Source organism: Xiphias gladius, chromosome 5 (assembly GCF_016859285.1).
Source record: "Xiphias gladius isolate SHS-SW01 ecotype Sanya breed wild chromosome 5, ASM1685928v1, whole genome shotgun sequence".
NCBI lineage: Eukaryota > Metazoa > Chordata > Actinopteri > Istiophoriformes > Xiphiidae > Xiphias > Xiphias gladius.
The window spans coordinates 8,213,934-8,229,223 of NC_053404.1; the positions used below are offsets into that span (position 1 = coordinate 8,213,934).

At 37.9% G+C, this 15,290-nt stretch overlaps 1 protein-coding gene across 1 annotated transcript in view; it reads left to right on the forward strand.

The window, feature by feature from the left end:
* pde1ca (phosphodiesterase 1C, calmodulin-dependent a) overlaps positions 1–15,290 on the forward strand; it is a 57,490-nt gene that overhangs the window by 23,587 nt on the left and 18,613 nt on the right. The window contains exons 6-11 of the mRNA XM_040127583.1: positions 9,386–9,452; positions 10,295–10,411; positions 11,001–11,141; positions 11,888–11,988; positions 12,318–12,446; positions 12,890–12,991. Of these exons, the coding sequence (XP_039983517.1) occupies positions 9,386–9,452; positions 10,295–10,411; positions 11,001–11,141; positions 11,888–11,988; positions 12,318–12,446; positions 12,890–12,991 (657 nt within the window). The remainder of the gene's footprint in view (positions 1–9,385; positions 9,453–10,294; positions 10,412–11,000; positions 11,142–11,887; positions 11,989–12,317; positions 12,447–12,889; positions 12,992–15,290) is intronic.

The window sequence follows — 15,290 nt, forward strand, 5'->3', positions numbered from 1 at the left end:
ACGGGAAAAGCTGTGGCCTGGGGCTAACTGCCGCCAAATAACAAGCTAGCGTTAGCTTAAATTTTTTTCTTGCTAGCTATGTTTGTTTTGAGCGAACAGCATTTGAATAATGATTTAGCTGAATCATTGGTGTTTTGCAATCGATTAATGAATTATAAAGTTTCAGGATATCACTTATTACACCATTTCTTACCTTAGAAGAGCAGGGTGATTGAGGTATCAAGCGAGTGACACGTGACACAACAGCCTTCTTTGATTGGGTATACAAATCAGTCCGCCACAGAAATTGAGCTTTTCTTTCCTAGTGTGTAGGATCGATAAAAGGCTTTGTATAATGTCATTAAAGTTTAATCGTTGTTAGAAGCAATGTTTACGTACCAAAAGTCCCAAATATTGGTATTACAATCACCATAAAAATAGAACTGTTTTTCACAGGGGAGGAATACCTGCATGATGTATGTCCACCTGGAATTCCTCATTGTCACCATGTTGAGAGTTAGAAAATACTTAAAAATATCTGAAATAAACCAACATCTTTACTTTTTCTTGACATAAATCATCTTGAGCAGTGTAATTACTTGTTCGTCTGTACCAGATATTTGATATATTTAGTAGATACATCTTTTTACGACTCTAAGCACAAGAACTACAACTATGGTGCTGATTTGTACCAGCACCATAGTTGGCTTTAGGAGAATTGTAGTTTCTAAAAAATTTTAGTGTTTTTCTTAGAATTGGAAGTTGTAAATACTGAATTAATTGTAAACTCAGGAGTTTAAGGGGATGGTTAATACATTTTTGTAATTGAAAATTAATTTTAACCACATTTTACCCATATTTGTACTGGCCCCAGCTGTTGACTATACTCACATGAGGTCAAGGGCTCTCTATAACAGTTGGTCCCATGTCTGTAGCCCTTTTGTTAGATAAATAGATACTTTATTGATCCTGAGGGAAATTTAGGCATCCAGTAGCTTTACACATACAAAACACCAATACACACAAGAGTAAAATGAATAAAAATAATAAAAACATATAGTAATATAAAATGTAAAATTGTGAATAAATATTATAATACCAAGGCTCCCATAGCCAATCCAGGTCGCCAGGTATAATGGTGCGTTGCATTTGAAGGTGGAATTTCCGAGTTCCCAGATGGAAATTTCAACTGGAAAACCCCTTGATGTTGGATTTCTGACTCAAAAAGTCAAATGAACCTCACAAACCCTGACCTCAAAATCCAAGATGGCTGCTCTGTACATCAACAGTAAGTGACAGCTGTAGTAATATACTGTTTATTAGCACTTTTGTCTTATTTGTGTTTCATTATATCAGTCATACACACAGTACTGTCCAACTTCTATCTGTAGACATGTTGCTACTGAGTTTGTGTACCGCGTAATTCCTTGTTAAAAAACTGGTATTGCTGAGAATGGCTAGAACTGATATTGCTAACAATTAATGGCTACCTGGCTAGAGCATACCCCACTTCCTCCACTCCGTGAGATGAATTGGAAGTGGAAATTCCAATTTAAAAGTTTTTTTTTTTTTTTTTAAATAGATTGAGATCAACTAAGGTGGGACATGTTTTGTTTAGATTCGCTCTAAATTACTGGTAATGGAATGTCAAATCAGTTGTGGTTTTATCATTACTCTTAGGTCATTAGTTACCTATTTATGTGGAAATGTTTTGAAATAGTGTACAATTTATCTGTGACAGATGTTTGAACATGGAGAGGTACTGTTCCAAAATATTTTTTCAAATAAATGAATTGAGTAAATGAGTGAGTGTATTAACTATCCCAGAGCTCTATCATGGAGTCTATTTGGACGTGAACATGGACAATGGATCCCCAGAGGAGCACTCCATTCCCCAGTCCCTTATACCAGAAGGCAGCAGACCCCACCACATACTATATGAATGAGGACCAACAATCATGACAACCCTGGTTTAAGCTGGAGACTTTCACACCATAACAGGTTTGATAATAATGATAATCATAATAATAAAAATAGCCAAAGTGTTAACTAGACCTGCAGGCAGGTATTAACACCCCCCCGTGCAATTCACAATCGCTTGCCCCTGGAGGCGATGCAAGTTAGACATTCAAGCCCCCAAGTGTAAGTCTCAGGTTGAGAGCACAAAAGACATTGGAAAACCTTTCACCATGGTTGGAATGTTTCTGAGGGGCATTCCAGAAAGCACTGTGGCATAAACCCTGGACTTGGGATCAAGTGAACCCTTTGTGACTTGCCCCAAGTTTTGGGGTAAGTGATCAGACAATAATGAAGGTCCTTAGACGCTATGTGTGACAATTGATGCAGATTGGATTTCAACCTAAAATAAGTTTGAAAAAGTATGTTTTCAACTTTGTGTAAAAGGGCCACCTGGCGGCCAATATGCACCAAATTTTGCACAGAACCTTTGTCTGGAACAGCAAACTACTGGACCAAGTTTTGTGCTAGCTGGACAGACCTATGTAAAGATCAGATATCACTTCCTTGTATGAGAACAAGTTTTTTCTTTATAACCTTTTCATTTTTTATGAGTATCAAAACTAATTTAATAACATATGATCATTAGAGTACATAAATGATATATGCAAATTGTCATGCAGTTTGTACTTACAGCTAAAGAGTAGTTTAGAGAAATAATTTTAGCATATTTCATGATTTTGCAAAAAAGTGCGACCTATTACCGGATTTGCATCGGATTTTGCACAGATCCTAAGTTGAACATATAGGAGTGATTGTTGCCAAGATATGCAACTCTTCCTGTTTTGACTTCAATGTGTAGGAAGTTTTTCCTTTATAACTTGCACATTTTTTGGTTTATCAAAATTCTTTAATAACTTTTTATCATGAGCATTGAGAGATTCTATATGCATAGTTTCATGCAGATCGGACCCACAACCTAGGAGAAATTCGAAAAAGTAGGTTTCACATTTTCCGCAATTTTGCAAAAAAATAATTGATTGTCGGAAATGGGCAGAGCCTATATCACAAGATTCTGCTAAATCCAGGGAATGTGTGCAAGTATGGAAGTAAGGTTTTTGAATGTATGATGTACTATTGCACTGACCTTGATTATAGCGCCACCTGCTGGTGGATGTGTCACTTTTGGTGTATGATGTGTGCACAATTCTATCCCTGCCCTGAATATTTCACTCACATTACTTTTATGGTGTATACTGGAGTACCACATTTACCAATGGAATAAAAAAAAAAAAAAAAAAAAAAAAAACTAGACCTGCATGCAGGTGTTAATGGAGTCCAAGCCCCCTGCGCAATTTGCACCTGGCAGCCCATCGAGTCGAAGCAAATCAGACCTGCAGGCACACACACTGTAAACCATTCCAACAAGGATGGAATGTTTCTGAGGGTTTTTCCAGTGGGGTATTCCTGAGAGCTTGGTTATCCCGGATTTGGGGTTGAGCTAAACTGTTGTTAACAATGGAAGAATAAAAAAGAAAAGTAATAAAAATCTTAGCAATTACAAAAGGGTTTCCAGCACCGCTGGTACTGGGAGCCACGCTGGTTTGCATATGTGGCCCCCAGCCCCCTGGGATTTGAACCCTTAATAATGCTGTGCATGCTAACCTGTTACTTTTATGTGTGTTTTAGGAAGCTACCAGGATAACACTGATACCGCATCCAGCCCATCACCATCACCAAACACTTTGGTCAACCTGATGTGGCAACACATCAAGACTGATGGCAAAGTTCTCCAAAAAACTCAGAAAAAGACCTGAATGCACAGCTTAAATCTGCCAAAGCCAATAAAAAACAGCTCTATAGAAAGAAGCTGCAGAAAAGTTGGGCAGACATTTCATGCAGTCTTTTTGCCCTGATAAGGTGGCCAGGAAAAGGAGCAGTCTGTATGTTGATGCATACAAAAAAGTGAAAGATATAAAGATATAATTATAAAACTACAGGGAAGGGAACCATATGCTTCCAGTTTTAGATGGATGACCATCTGGGAAGACAACATGTTGTGGTCTTCCCTGTTGTTGGGACAGTCCTGAAATACTAGGACATTGTAACAGTGTCACAGCATTCGCTGACATTGCATCAAGCCCAGCATCAGAACCATCTACCACACTGACACCTCCTCATAAACGTAGAAGGGTGGATGGAGAGTTGATGCAATACCTGCGACACTCAGAAGAAGCCAGTTGGCGGCACCACGAGGAGACTCCAGCGCAACTGAAGTCTGGTCAGCAGGGTTTTGAGTCTCTGATAACTAAAGCTGTCATCTGCCATTTGAAGAAGTTTGTAATGTTCAATGGAAAAATGTTACATTTTTGTAAATTATTAATTTGAAGCTCTCAATACAAGCTGTAATGTCTGTTACATGTGTTACAGTATTTTGAAGTTGTTGCACAATGGTTACAGTGTCATTTGAAGATTTTTTTGTTGATGTGTCCTAATAATACTTGACATTTTTATACATTTTGCAAGTATAAGTATGTAATTTGTCACTTTTTTGGACATTGTATCTATAAATAAAAGTTGAAACAGTTAATTGAGGAAAAGACTTTCTTGTACACAGAATGTACAAACAATCATAACAGCAGCTCAATTAATTGAGAAAAAAATCAGCAGATTAATCCATAATGAAAATAATCATTAGTTGCAGCCTGGTATGTAATAGTTGGGCTCAACTTCCATCAATCACAATAGTAAAATACTGCTTTTATATTAATGCATGAGTAATAAGAATGTAATGATATACAGAACAATAGTTCAAGCCTCACAGGGCATTTTTCCACAGCCAGTACTTTTACTTTTAGTACTTTATGTACAGTTTCCTAATTAAACTTTCATACTTTTACTTAAGTAACACTTTCATTGCAGGACTTGTAATGGAGTATTTTTACAGTGTGATATTACTACTACTTTTACAACTAAAGTAAAACCTCTGAATACTTCTTCCACCGTGGCTACTTAGAAACCTGAAACCCTTATATTTTGGCTGGGATTATTGTAATATAGGTGAGCACTGCTACAGTTTCAGAAAGAGCAGAGTACAGCATCTCATAACCTGGCATTTTCTGAAAATGCCAGGTTATGCTAGTCTACTTGTTTTCATCTCCCTCCCTTTGGTAGCCATTTCAGTGTTCCTGACATATCTCTGTAGAAAAAAGGCTGCCATTGTGATCATCATCACAGCATGAATCCAGATGTTCTGCAGATCTCAAAGACGCCTCCACTTTCTCTTCATCCTCCCTTATTCATCCCCTTGCTCAACAACCACTCTCCCCCAGCTGATCTTGAAGATCTGCAGCTGGTCTACTTCAATAAGAGCCCCATTGTCATGCTTAGGAGTGATGACAAATGGGAAGGCCTGTCCAGTGTAGGCACTGTCTCCCAGCAAGCTGAACTCTCCCATCTTCTCCTGCCAAGTTGTGTAGAGGTCAGAGGCCCTCAACATCCTGGCGTCATGAATTCTGCCTGTTGGTCCAGCAAAAATGTCAATGAATCATCCCCTATAATCTTTTCAGGGATGACCCTCTTTCTATTTCCACGTAAAACCGTTCATTCCTGAGGTTGCGACTTTGGGGGGATAAGTGAAAAACTAGGATATTATATAGATGGAAGGAGTCCTGTTTTCTGCAGAAATGGAGGAAACCGCTAGAAACACTGGGAGTCAAATGTAACTTGCTGGACTCAAGTGGACAACATTTGTGGTCACATTACTGAACTAAGAGAACTGAATCCATGTAGCAAGGGAACAATTTTTCATTTTATTAAAAAGAAATTGTAATATGTATTTAGATTACATGTAAGCGAAATACTGCCCACATCTGAGTGTAAATTTTCCAACATGAGCATTTAAGATTATTGGGAAATCCTAGTCAGCTTTTGTTAAAGGCAGGCATATTCATAATCATACACAAGTAGTCTTTGATATGCTTGATTACAATTAATTCTGCTGTAATGTAGTCAGAAGGTTTTATAATGACATTAACAGCTAGGCTTTCTTAAACTGGTCCAACAGCATGTTTGTAAATCTCAAAAGGAATTAGGTACAGTTGTCCAGTATCTCCCTTGTTATTTATTTTAGCCACAGAGTTATTGGCCAATTTGATGATCAAGGCTGAGAATATTCATGGTATCATTATTTTGTTTAAAGAATTTTTCACTGGTTCAATCTATTTTTCCAATCCCTTGACTAGTCTTACAGAAAATTAAATAGGCTTAATACTAATGTTATACACTTGTGAAGATAACAATAAATCAAACATACCACACAACCTGGATCAACTGTAGCTCAAACAGGGCAAAAAATGGATTAGCATCATAATAACACCTTCCTGTGCATTAGCCTTTTTTTGCTTTTCATAAACCTGTCAATAAATCCAGTCAAAGTATTTACTTTTGCTAACTCTTTTTGGAGGAAAACATTAATAAATAGCACTTGAGTAGATTTTTTCATCAATTAGCTTCCCAATGCCTTTACTATATGGTGGACAAGATAAGATGTTATTTACTATATGGACACTTTGTTCAGTGTAGATTTTTTTTTCTGCATACATTGTGATGTAGAAACAAGTGTGTGATTGGTCATACTCCTTTAAACAGAATTAAACTGGCTGAAGTGACTTTGCTTGGCTTTGTCAAGCCTGAAAACCGCTCGTTGCCGCTCGCGGCTTTAATTTTGTGTGACTGAGCTTCTTCTTTCTGTTGAGCACAAAAAGGTTAGAAGCTGCAAACTGAACTTGCAGCTATAATTCTGTATTACTACAGTATTGTAAGTGCACGTCCACACACAGCAACAACAAAATTCTTTTTTTCTTTATCTTTTATATTAACTTTGTTCTTGCTTATTTATGTTTTCTGTATGTCTCATTTATTTATTCACTGTTGAATGCTGTTACTGACTATATTACCATTTCGTGATTAGTGTCCAAGCCCGAGGGGGCTGGACATACAAAGCAGCTTGGCTCCCAGTACCAGCAGTGCTTAGAACCCTATTGTAATCACTCAGATTTTTATTTTGTTTAAGGGGTCCAACCATGAGGGGGCTGGGGGCGCATGGCTCCCAGAACCAGTGGTGCTAGGAACCCTATCGTAATCCCTCAGGGTTTTTTTTATACACAGTAAAAGTTATGTAAATGACATTTTCAGAGGAAGTGTACAATGGTCATGTCACATGTCAGATACCAAAAATGACACTTAACCCAAAATGAGGGGTTGGTTGCAACAGGTTCACTCAACCCCAAATCCAGGGTTTATGCTAGGCTAGGTTAACCAATACCCCTCAAAAACATTTCAGCCTTGGTGGAATGTTTTCCAATGTCTGTGCTTCTTTCAACGTGAGACTTGCACCCATAGACTTGCAGGTCTGACTTGAATTGCCTCGACAGACTGCGGGGCACGAGGCGATGGTGGTAGTAATAATAAGTATTGTATTATTTTGTAGAGAGGTGTCAAAAGTAATATTGGTATTGCTGTTTGTGGGACACAGGCAGGCGCGTGCACACTCACGCACTCACTGTCTTTTGTCTTGCAAATAAAAAAAATTAAAAAAAGGAAGTGGGTTGTAGGGGATTTCCAGGTCAGTCCCTCTGGAGAGCCTTTGTCATTCTTGGGATTAGTGGTCCAGTGCAAAAGACAGTCATGGCTTGGATACCCAAGCAAGCCAGACGATGACTTGTGGCTAAACGAACAATAGTAATCACTCAGTGGAGTGGATGTGCAGCAGAGCTGAGTGGTTGTGGGACCTGAGGGGCTGACAGGGCAATAGGCTTTGCTGTTGAGCCTCCTGGAGGTTTTGTGGGCTTAATTAGATGAAACACTAGGGAAGAGGGGGTGCCCACTTGTCAACCCTTTGAAGTTCTGATGACCCACACTGCAAGATTCTGCTGCTGAATGGTGTGGTTTACGAGGAATGCAATGGTAGCCACCCATCTCATGGAAGAGACATGGAAGAACCATGTTGATGGGGCGATTGTGATGGACCCAATTGTGATACAGAAAGCATGTTTCACATTTTAAAAAATACATACTGTACTAGCAGCAACCCAAGTCAACAGATATTGTTAGAAGCTGGCACAACAACCGATCAGAAAACACGCCCCTCACCAAAACAAATTTATAGCTTACTCACCTAATTTTATTTAATTGGTATCTGACAAGCTTTGTGCTGTGCACAATCCTTAAAGGACATTTAAAATCTCCTTTAAATTATACTCCCTATTTCTGATGTTCCAAATGGATATAACTGCTTGTCCGTTCAATCTCTCTTCTGCCATGGTGCAAGTAGTTTTTAATTAGTTTTACCTTTGAAAAGGATATCCCGGCTGCTACGACAGTGACAGGTAATGTCATCAACAATAGCAGGGCAGTGCAAACGTCACTGAATGTAGATATGGTTGAATGTTGATCCACAATAAGCATCTTTTCAAGTTTGGAGACCTGGGTGATATGTGTAATGTTTTCTAATGCTAGTCAGACTGGGTACAGCAAGAGTGTTCACTGGTGGACACCTATTTTTTTTAAAAGTACTATAGTTTTGGTAGCTTGGCAACCATACCCTCCAGCTCTTTTTTCACCTTTCTCTTCTGAAATCTGCTGTTGTGTCTAAAGGGCATTTTTGGCCTTCTGCTGCTTGCTGCACTTAGCTAGAAATTAAGTTTGCTTATCAAATGCAAACATCCTACACCCTACAAAGTTTTGACATACAAGAGTCATGACTAACATAGGTACTAGAGATCAGTAAAACATAAACATAGGTCATCTTCGTCTCTTCAAATGGCTGATTCTGTCAATTTTCATGGGAGGACAGTCTTGCATCGTGACATACTGTTGGTTTTAAGTAAGGAGAGTTTTAATCAACATTAAGACACTGGAGTTACACACTTATTTTTGCGATATTTCAGAAAGATTTCCTTCTCTGGTTACATTTGAGGGGAAAATTTATCCTTGCTTAAGATAAGCTTATGGGGAATGGTGTGTGGATTTTTCCCTAAATTTTGGTGATGCTGTCTAGACTCAGTACACACAGGTACATCATTAATGTAGAAACGGGAGAGAGGAGATAGTGGCTCAAACTTGCTTCTCGGAACTGAGACGGTAATCTTGTAATCAAACTCTGGTCTAGTCTTCCCTCTGCAGTCATTAGTGGGAAACGACACTGAATGACACTGTCAACTTCAATACATCCAGACCAAGTGCATCATGAGCTCCGAATAAACAATATTTCTATTCCAAAACCAATTATTGCATATGTTCCTAGCGCCTAGGTGTCTTTGAAAACTGACACCTACATTAGGAACTAGGATAGGATTATAATTCTTACCATACTAGCCAGTGAAGCATTCAGTGTGTGTTGGCTTGTTTTGACATTGTGTTGTGGTATGTGTCTTTGTGTCTGTGAAAGGATTTACAGACGAACCTCCAACATGGCTGGTTTCAGTTATCCCCGGAATGTCATTACTCTGCTCAAGGTATTATTGTGTGTTTCTGTTTGTCTGTGCATGGTGAAAAAATTGTAACAGATTCATATACAAATTGCTTGAGATGATATTTCAGATCTCTTTCATCCCTTCAGAATATGCAAATTCACTGACGTGTATTTTTTTGTTAATTTTTTCATAGTTTGTAATGCCATTCACATGCTAAGTTTTAAAAATCTTAATTCATTCATCAATCATCCATCAAGCCATTATTTAATTGACAGCTGAGTGAGGGTCTACAATGGAGTGATGAAAATAGGTTGAAGTTGAAGGGTGGGACATAATGAATGTTTGATAATTAGGGAATGTACCAAGGGTTTAATGGAGATTGTGGATTGGTAAAGGCCAGAAGGTGTAGTGACGCTGACCCCAGGGAAGCTAAGTCACAATAAATGCATTTTACTAACAAGACCACACCACTTATGTGTGCAAGTTAAGTTAGAGCAACACCTTGTTGGAACATCATAGCTTGATCTACATATAGTAAGGGGTGCATGAATTGGTGTGGAAGAACACAGCAGCATGACGCACTTCAACCAGGAAATGTCAGAGGTTAAGATGAAAGCTATTAGCAGCACTTTATTTATTATTGATATATTTTATTCTATGATAAGGCAACCATTAGGAGGCTATAAATTATTTGCAGGTGCAGGGTAACAATAGAAAAATGAAAAAATGCCCACACGCTGCTATCTTGTTTCCAGTTCTTGAACTGAAATGTTACCTTCACCTTTGATACCTTCAAAAAAACTAGGTACCATAGCAATGAGCAGATGAATTAATTTGTTGATATTCATTTGGTAATGAAAATTGTTTGTATCTATCAATTCTAGCATGTAGACATGTGGTCCTTTGATGTTTTTGCCCTGAATGATGCTAGTGGAGACCACGCTCTGAAATTTGTCTTCTATGAGCTACTCACCAGATACAACTTGATCAATCGGTTCAAGGTATGCCAACAAACAAACCACTTCCATTGCTTTTATCAGTAACCTTGGATTATGTGTGATTATATGTCATCATGTACAGTATGTATTGTTCCATTTCAATTTAGCATTCCACCACTCTGCTCTTTTAAAATTTACAAGTAATAGCAGAGGACACAAACATTGAAGGGGGGTTCCACCCAGTGCTAGGGTGTACTACTGTATATGTGAAAAAAAGATGCATATAGCCTTTTGTGTCTCCAGAAGGAGCTGTGTGAAGTTTGATAAATATCCCCAAGTTAAGTCACTTCTGAGGTAGTGGCTCGAGGCTACATTAGACGTTATTAGCATAACACACCTAAATCACCAACCAAACTGTTACTGGCTGATTTGCATTGTGGGTAATGTAGGCACCAGATTTTGACACAAAAGAAGAATGCATGGGATAAAAAAGGTATGTCTGGTTCTGCTGCATCAAATTTTGCTAATTATCGATCAGCCACAACATTTATATATATATATATATATATATATATATATATATATATATATATGGTCTCAGAAAAAGTCATATTTGTCATCATACTTCTTTGTTGTGTTGCCTCTATGTCAGGTCCCTATTTCTGCTCTCATATCATTTGTGGACTCGTTAGAGGTCGGCTACAGCAAACACAAGAACCCCTACCACAACCTCATCCATGCTGCTGATGTCACACAGACTATTCATTACCTGCTCTTCAAGACTGGCATGATGGTAAGTCTGGTATTAGGTTAATGCTGATGCAAAATGCAAATTGGAAAACAAAAAGTGAAAAAAAGTGAAAAAAATGCTAATTTTCTCAGTGAGTACTACAATTTTTCTAATAATTTAAAAGAGTTTGAACAGGCCTAAGTGTCAAAGAGTGCCTAAAATCACTCAGCACATACAGCCTTTCACAACTTGAAACCCAAAAGCAATGGTCCTTTTATCTCTAACATTCAGCCAGTAAGTCACAGCTAGAAATTCATGTTAAGAAACCACCAATTTTACAATTAAAGGTCCCTTGTTTACTAGTCATGATTAGTACTACTCAGCCTGCCAAAACAGTTGTATAATGTTGTTTGTGGTTCTGGAGGAGCTTAAGTTAAAAAAAAGCCTGTATGACAAACTTGATGGGTGAAAATTATAGATGCTTACCAGGCAGGGATTGTCCACCAAGTTTCTTTATGGGAAAGAAAGGATTCATTGTTTTTGGAGCTTACACTCTGTGGAGTTGTGATAGCAAACGCCACAGAGTTTGCTTCACAGCAAACAAGAACAGACTAAGTAAAAAAAGACAAAATCATGGATTTAAACTTCTCTAAAAACTTAAACCTGTATGACGTTTCAGCGTATACTCTATCTTGAGTGACCCCTGGTAACCCATTTTCCTTAAGTTTGACCTGTTTATGTCTTCTGTGTTTCTCCCTCTCTCTCTCTCTCTTTCTCTCTTGCCCTCTCTCTGTCTGTTTTTCTCTCAGCACTGGCTAACTGAGTTGGAGATCTTTGCCATAATCTTTGCAGCTGCCATCCATGACTATGAACATACAGGAACCACCAATAACTTCCATATTCAGACCAGGTAATTTCCACACAGCGTAATTTGTATAATTAAAATCACTGCAGTCTCTGAGGTCGTTAAGGACAGCATAGAATAAGCCTAAATGATTAGAAAGTGAAAAGGCATATGGGGGGTAACTATGGAGGGTACTTAAAAGCTGCAAATTATTTTGCACACCCTTCAAGTAAATAAAACACATTTGCAAAAATGCTGAAACTGGAGGGTGTTTCATATCTTTAAGATCTGATTTTTCATCACCGATCCTTTTTCATACATTATTATTATTATTATTATTATTATCTTTTTTAAAGCTGTGCCTTATGATGTACGTAGCTGTGTTTGATTTGCAGGTCAGACATAGCCATGTTGTACAATGACAGAGCTGTTCTGGAGAACCACCATGTCAGTGCTGCCTATCGCCTTCTGCAGGATGGTGATGAAATTAACATCCTCTCTAATCTTTCCAAAGATGACTGGAGGTGAGAAAAGACAGTCTCCATATTTTATCTTTTTACTGGCTATAAAACAACAACACTTAAGAATCATAGTGTTCGCTCTGTGAGGCTGCCACACCCAACTAATGGAATTATTAAAGAAATATATTCCCTCACCTGTACAGCAGTATTTTGAGCTAAATGCAGACATCAGCATGCTAACATGGTCACAATGACAATGTTAATATGCTTAGCAAGTAATGTTTTAAAGTACAGCTCAGGTCAAGGTGTCATTATTTTCACAGGTAATTGGTCATAAACCAAAGTGTTGAACAACTTGAAATTTTGACCAGATAATGGTGCTAGCTGAGAGGTTAAGGAATCACCAAAGACCACAATTATTTCAATTAATTCAGAAGGGTACATGAATTTTCATGGCAATCCATCTAATAGTTGTTCAGATATTTCATTCTGATTCACTCTTTCAGAGAACTGCGGAATCTGGTAGTGGAGATGGTGCTAGCCACTGATATGTCTTGCCACTTCCAGCTGATCAAAGGCATGAAAAGCCTCTTGCTGCAGCCTGAGGCGTGAGTAGGGGATTTCACTGAGTCTGTGTAATTTTTGTTGACATTCACCCAAGTTGTAAAAAGGCCTCTCAGATCCTTCACAAATCCCAAAACCTCAGTGGGGATGCTGACACTATCAAAACATGAGGCAAAGATGGGTTTATGTACGTGTATAATTATTTCAGATATTAGTACAGGTAAAAAAAAATTGTAGTATAGCAAGTGAATATTTCGTAGCAATCTTATTTTAACTGAATACAATCTGATTTAATTTGTACTGACTTTTGCCACTAGCTGAGTGAAAGTTGTCCCTGCCTTGGAGTTCCTTGTTGATTCAATGATGAAAAACAAAACTGTATGCCATTTAGGAAACATATTTATTCTGTAAAATACATTATTCAGCATGGCTGTCTGTTTTTTTCTGCTGTAGCTTACAGAGGATAGTCTAAACCTCCTCCAAGACTTGCTTTAGGAATTCAATAAAACACCACGTGATTAACAAGTTATTGTTTTCAGCTGGCATGTGTGAAAGATTGGTGAGAGAACTGATTATGCAAACCAGAAGTAGATGATGATGAGTAAATGATGGCATAACTGTGGCTGTAAAAGTGAAATATAACTAGATTTCTTAATGACGAAACAGATACACTAGCCACATAACTTTTGCCTTTTGGTTTGGGTCTGCTTTTTCTGGTTTTGGCCCCATAGTTCTAATGCGGGCGGGTATGTGTATATGTACTGGGGACCATTTTTGTCATACATTTTATCGCCAATGTACTGTAACCTTACTGTACGATGTGCCTTAATTACAATGAAAGGAAATCTTATTGCTCCAGCATTCCAACTTTGTATCAACAGTTTGTGTTTGGTCCTTTCCTGTTTCAACCTGACAAGGCCCTTGTGCACAAATTTACATTTAGGTAAATATTTGGAAGGTGACACAATTTTTGTAATTTTTGCCTCTGTACACTACCACAATGGATTTGAAACAAAGCCAACAAGATGTGATTGAAGTGCAGACTATCAGCTTTAATTCAAAGGGTTTAACAAAAATATTGCAATATCCGTTTAGGAATTACACCAATTTTTATATTTGTCTCTCATTTTCAGAGGCTCAAATGTAGTTGGACAATTGTCCAAATCAGTTTTATGGCCAAGGGTGATTCCAAGTGTTGAATTTGCATTTGGTAGCTGTTCATGGGAACTCTCAATATGCAGTCCAAAGAGGTGTCAATGGAAATGAAGGAGGCAATCATTACGCTGAAAAAACAAAACAAACCTATTAGACAGATGGCCGAAACTTTAGGAGTAGCTAAATCAACAATTTGGGACATTCTTAAAAAGAAGGAATATACCAGAATGAATGGTAGAGAACAGTAAACGACTCATGATCCAAAGATTACCACATCATCTGTCAAACATGGTGGAGGCAGTGCTACAGCATGGCTGCCAATGAAACTTGGCCACTGGTGTTTATTGATGATGTGACTGCTGATAGAAGCAGTAGGATAAATTCTGAAGTGTATAGGGCTATACTATATGCTCGGGCTCAGCCCAATGCTGTAAAACTGATAAGATGGTTCACAGTACACAGGGATAATGACCCAAAACAGTCTGCTAAAGCAATGCAAGAGCTTCTCAAGGCAAAGAAATGAAATATTCTTCAATAGCCAAGTCAGTCACCTGACCTCAACCCAACTGAGCATGCTTTTCACATACTGTAGACAAAATTGAAGGCAGAAAGACCCACAAACAAGCAGGAATTAAAGGTGGCTTCAGTAAAGGCCTGGCAAAGCATCTCAAGGGAGGAAACTCAGCATTTGGTGATGTCCATGGGTTCCAGACTTCAGGCAGTCATTGACTGCAAAAGATTTTCAACCAAGTATTAAAAGTAATCATTATATTTATAAATATGTTTGTTTGTCCAAATACTTTTGAGCCTCTGAAAATGAAGAACTATGTATAACAATGGCTGTAATTCCTAAAAGTTTAATGTGATGTTTTTGTTATTTTGAAAATCAATTCCCTATACCTTCATATGAGTTTCAATTGCAACATTTCTGTAATATTACTGAAACAGAAAAATATACAGTGGGGTTCAAAAGTCTGAGATCACTTTCATGTTAACTTAAATGGCAAAGTGAACGGGATGCTATTTTTATAATTTACACCTGCAAAATTGTATTTTTTGTCCACTTCGGGACAACTTGTGAACACATTAACATACACTCACCTTTTAAGTTGATATGGCAATTTTTTTAGCAAACAGTTGCTTACTGACATATATGAAATATAATATATGACAGAGTGTGATATTGTG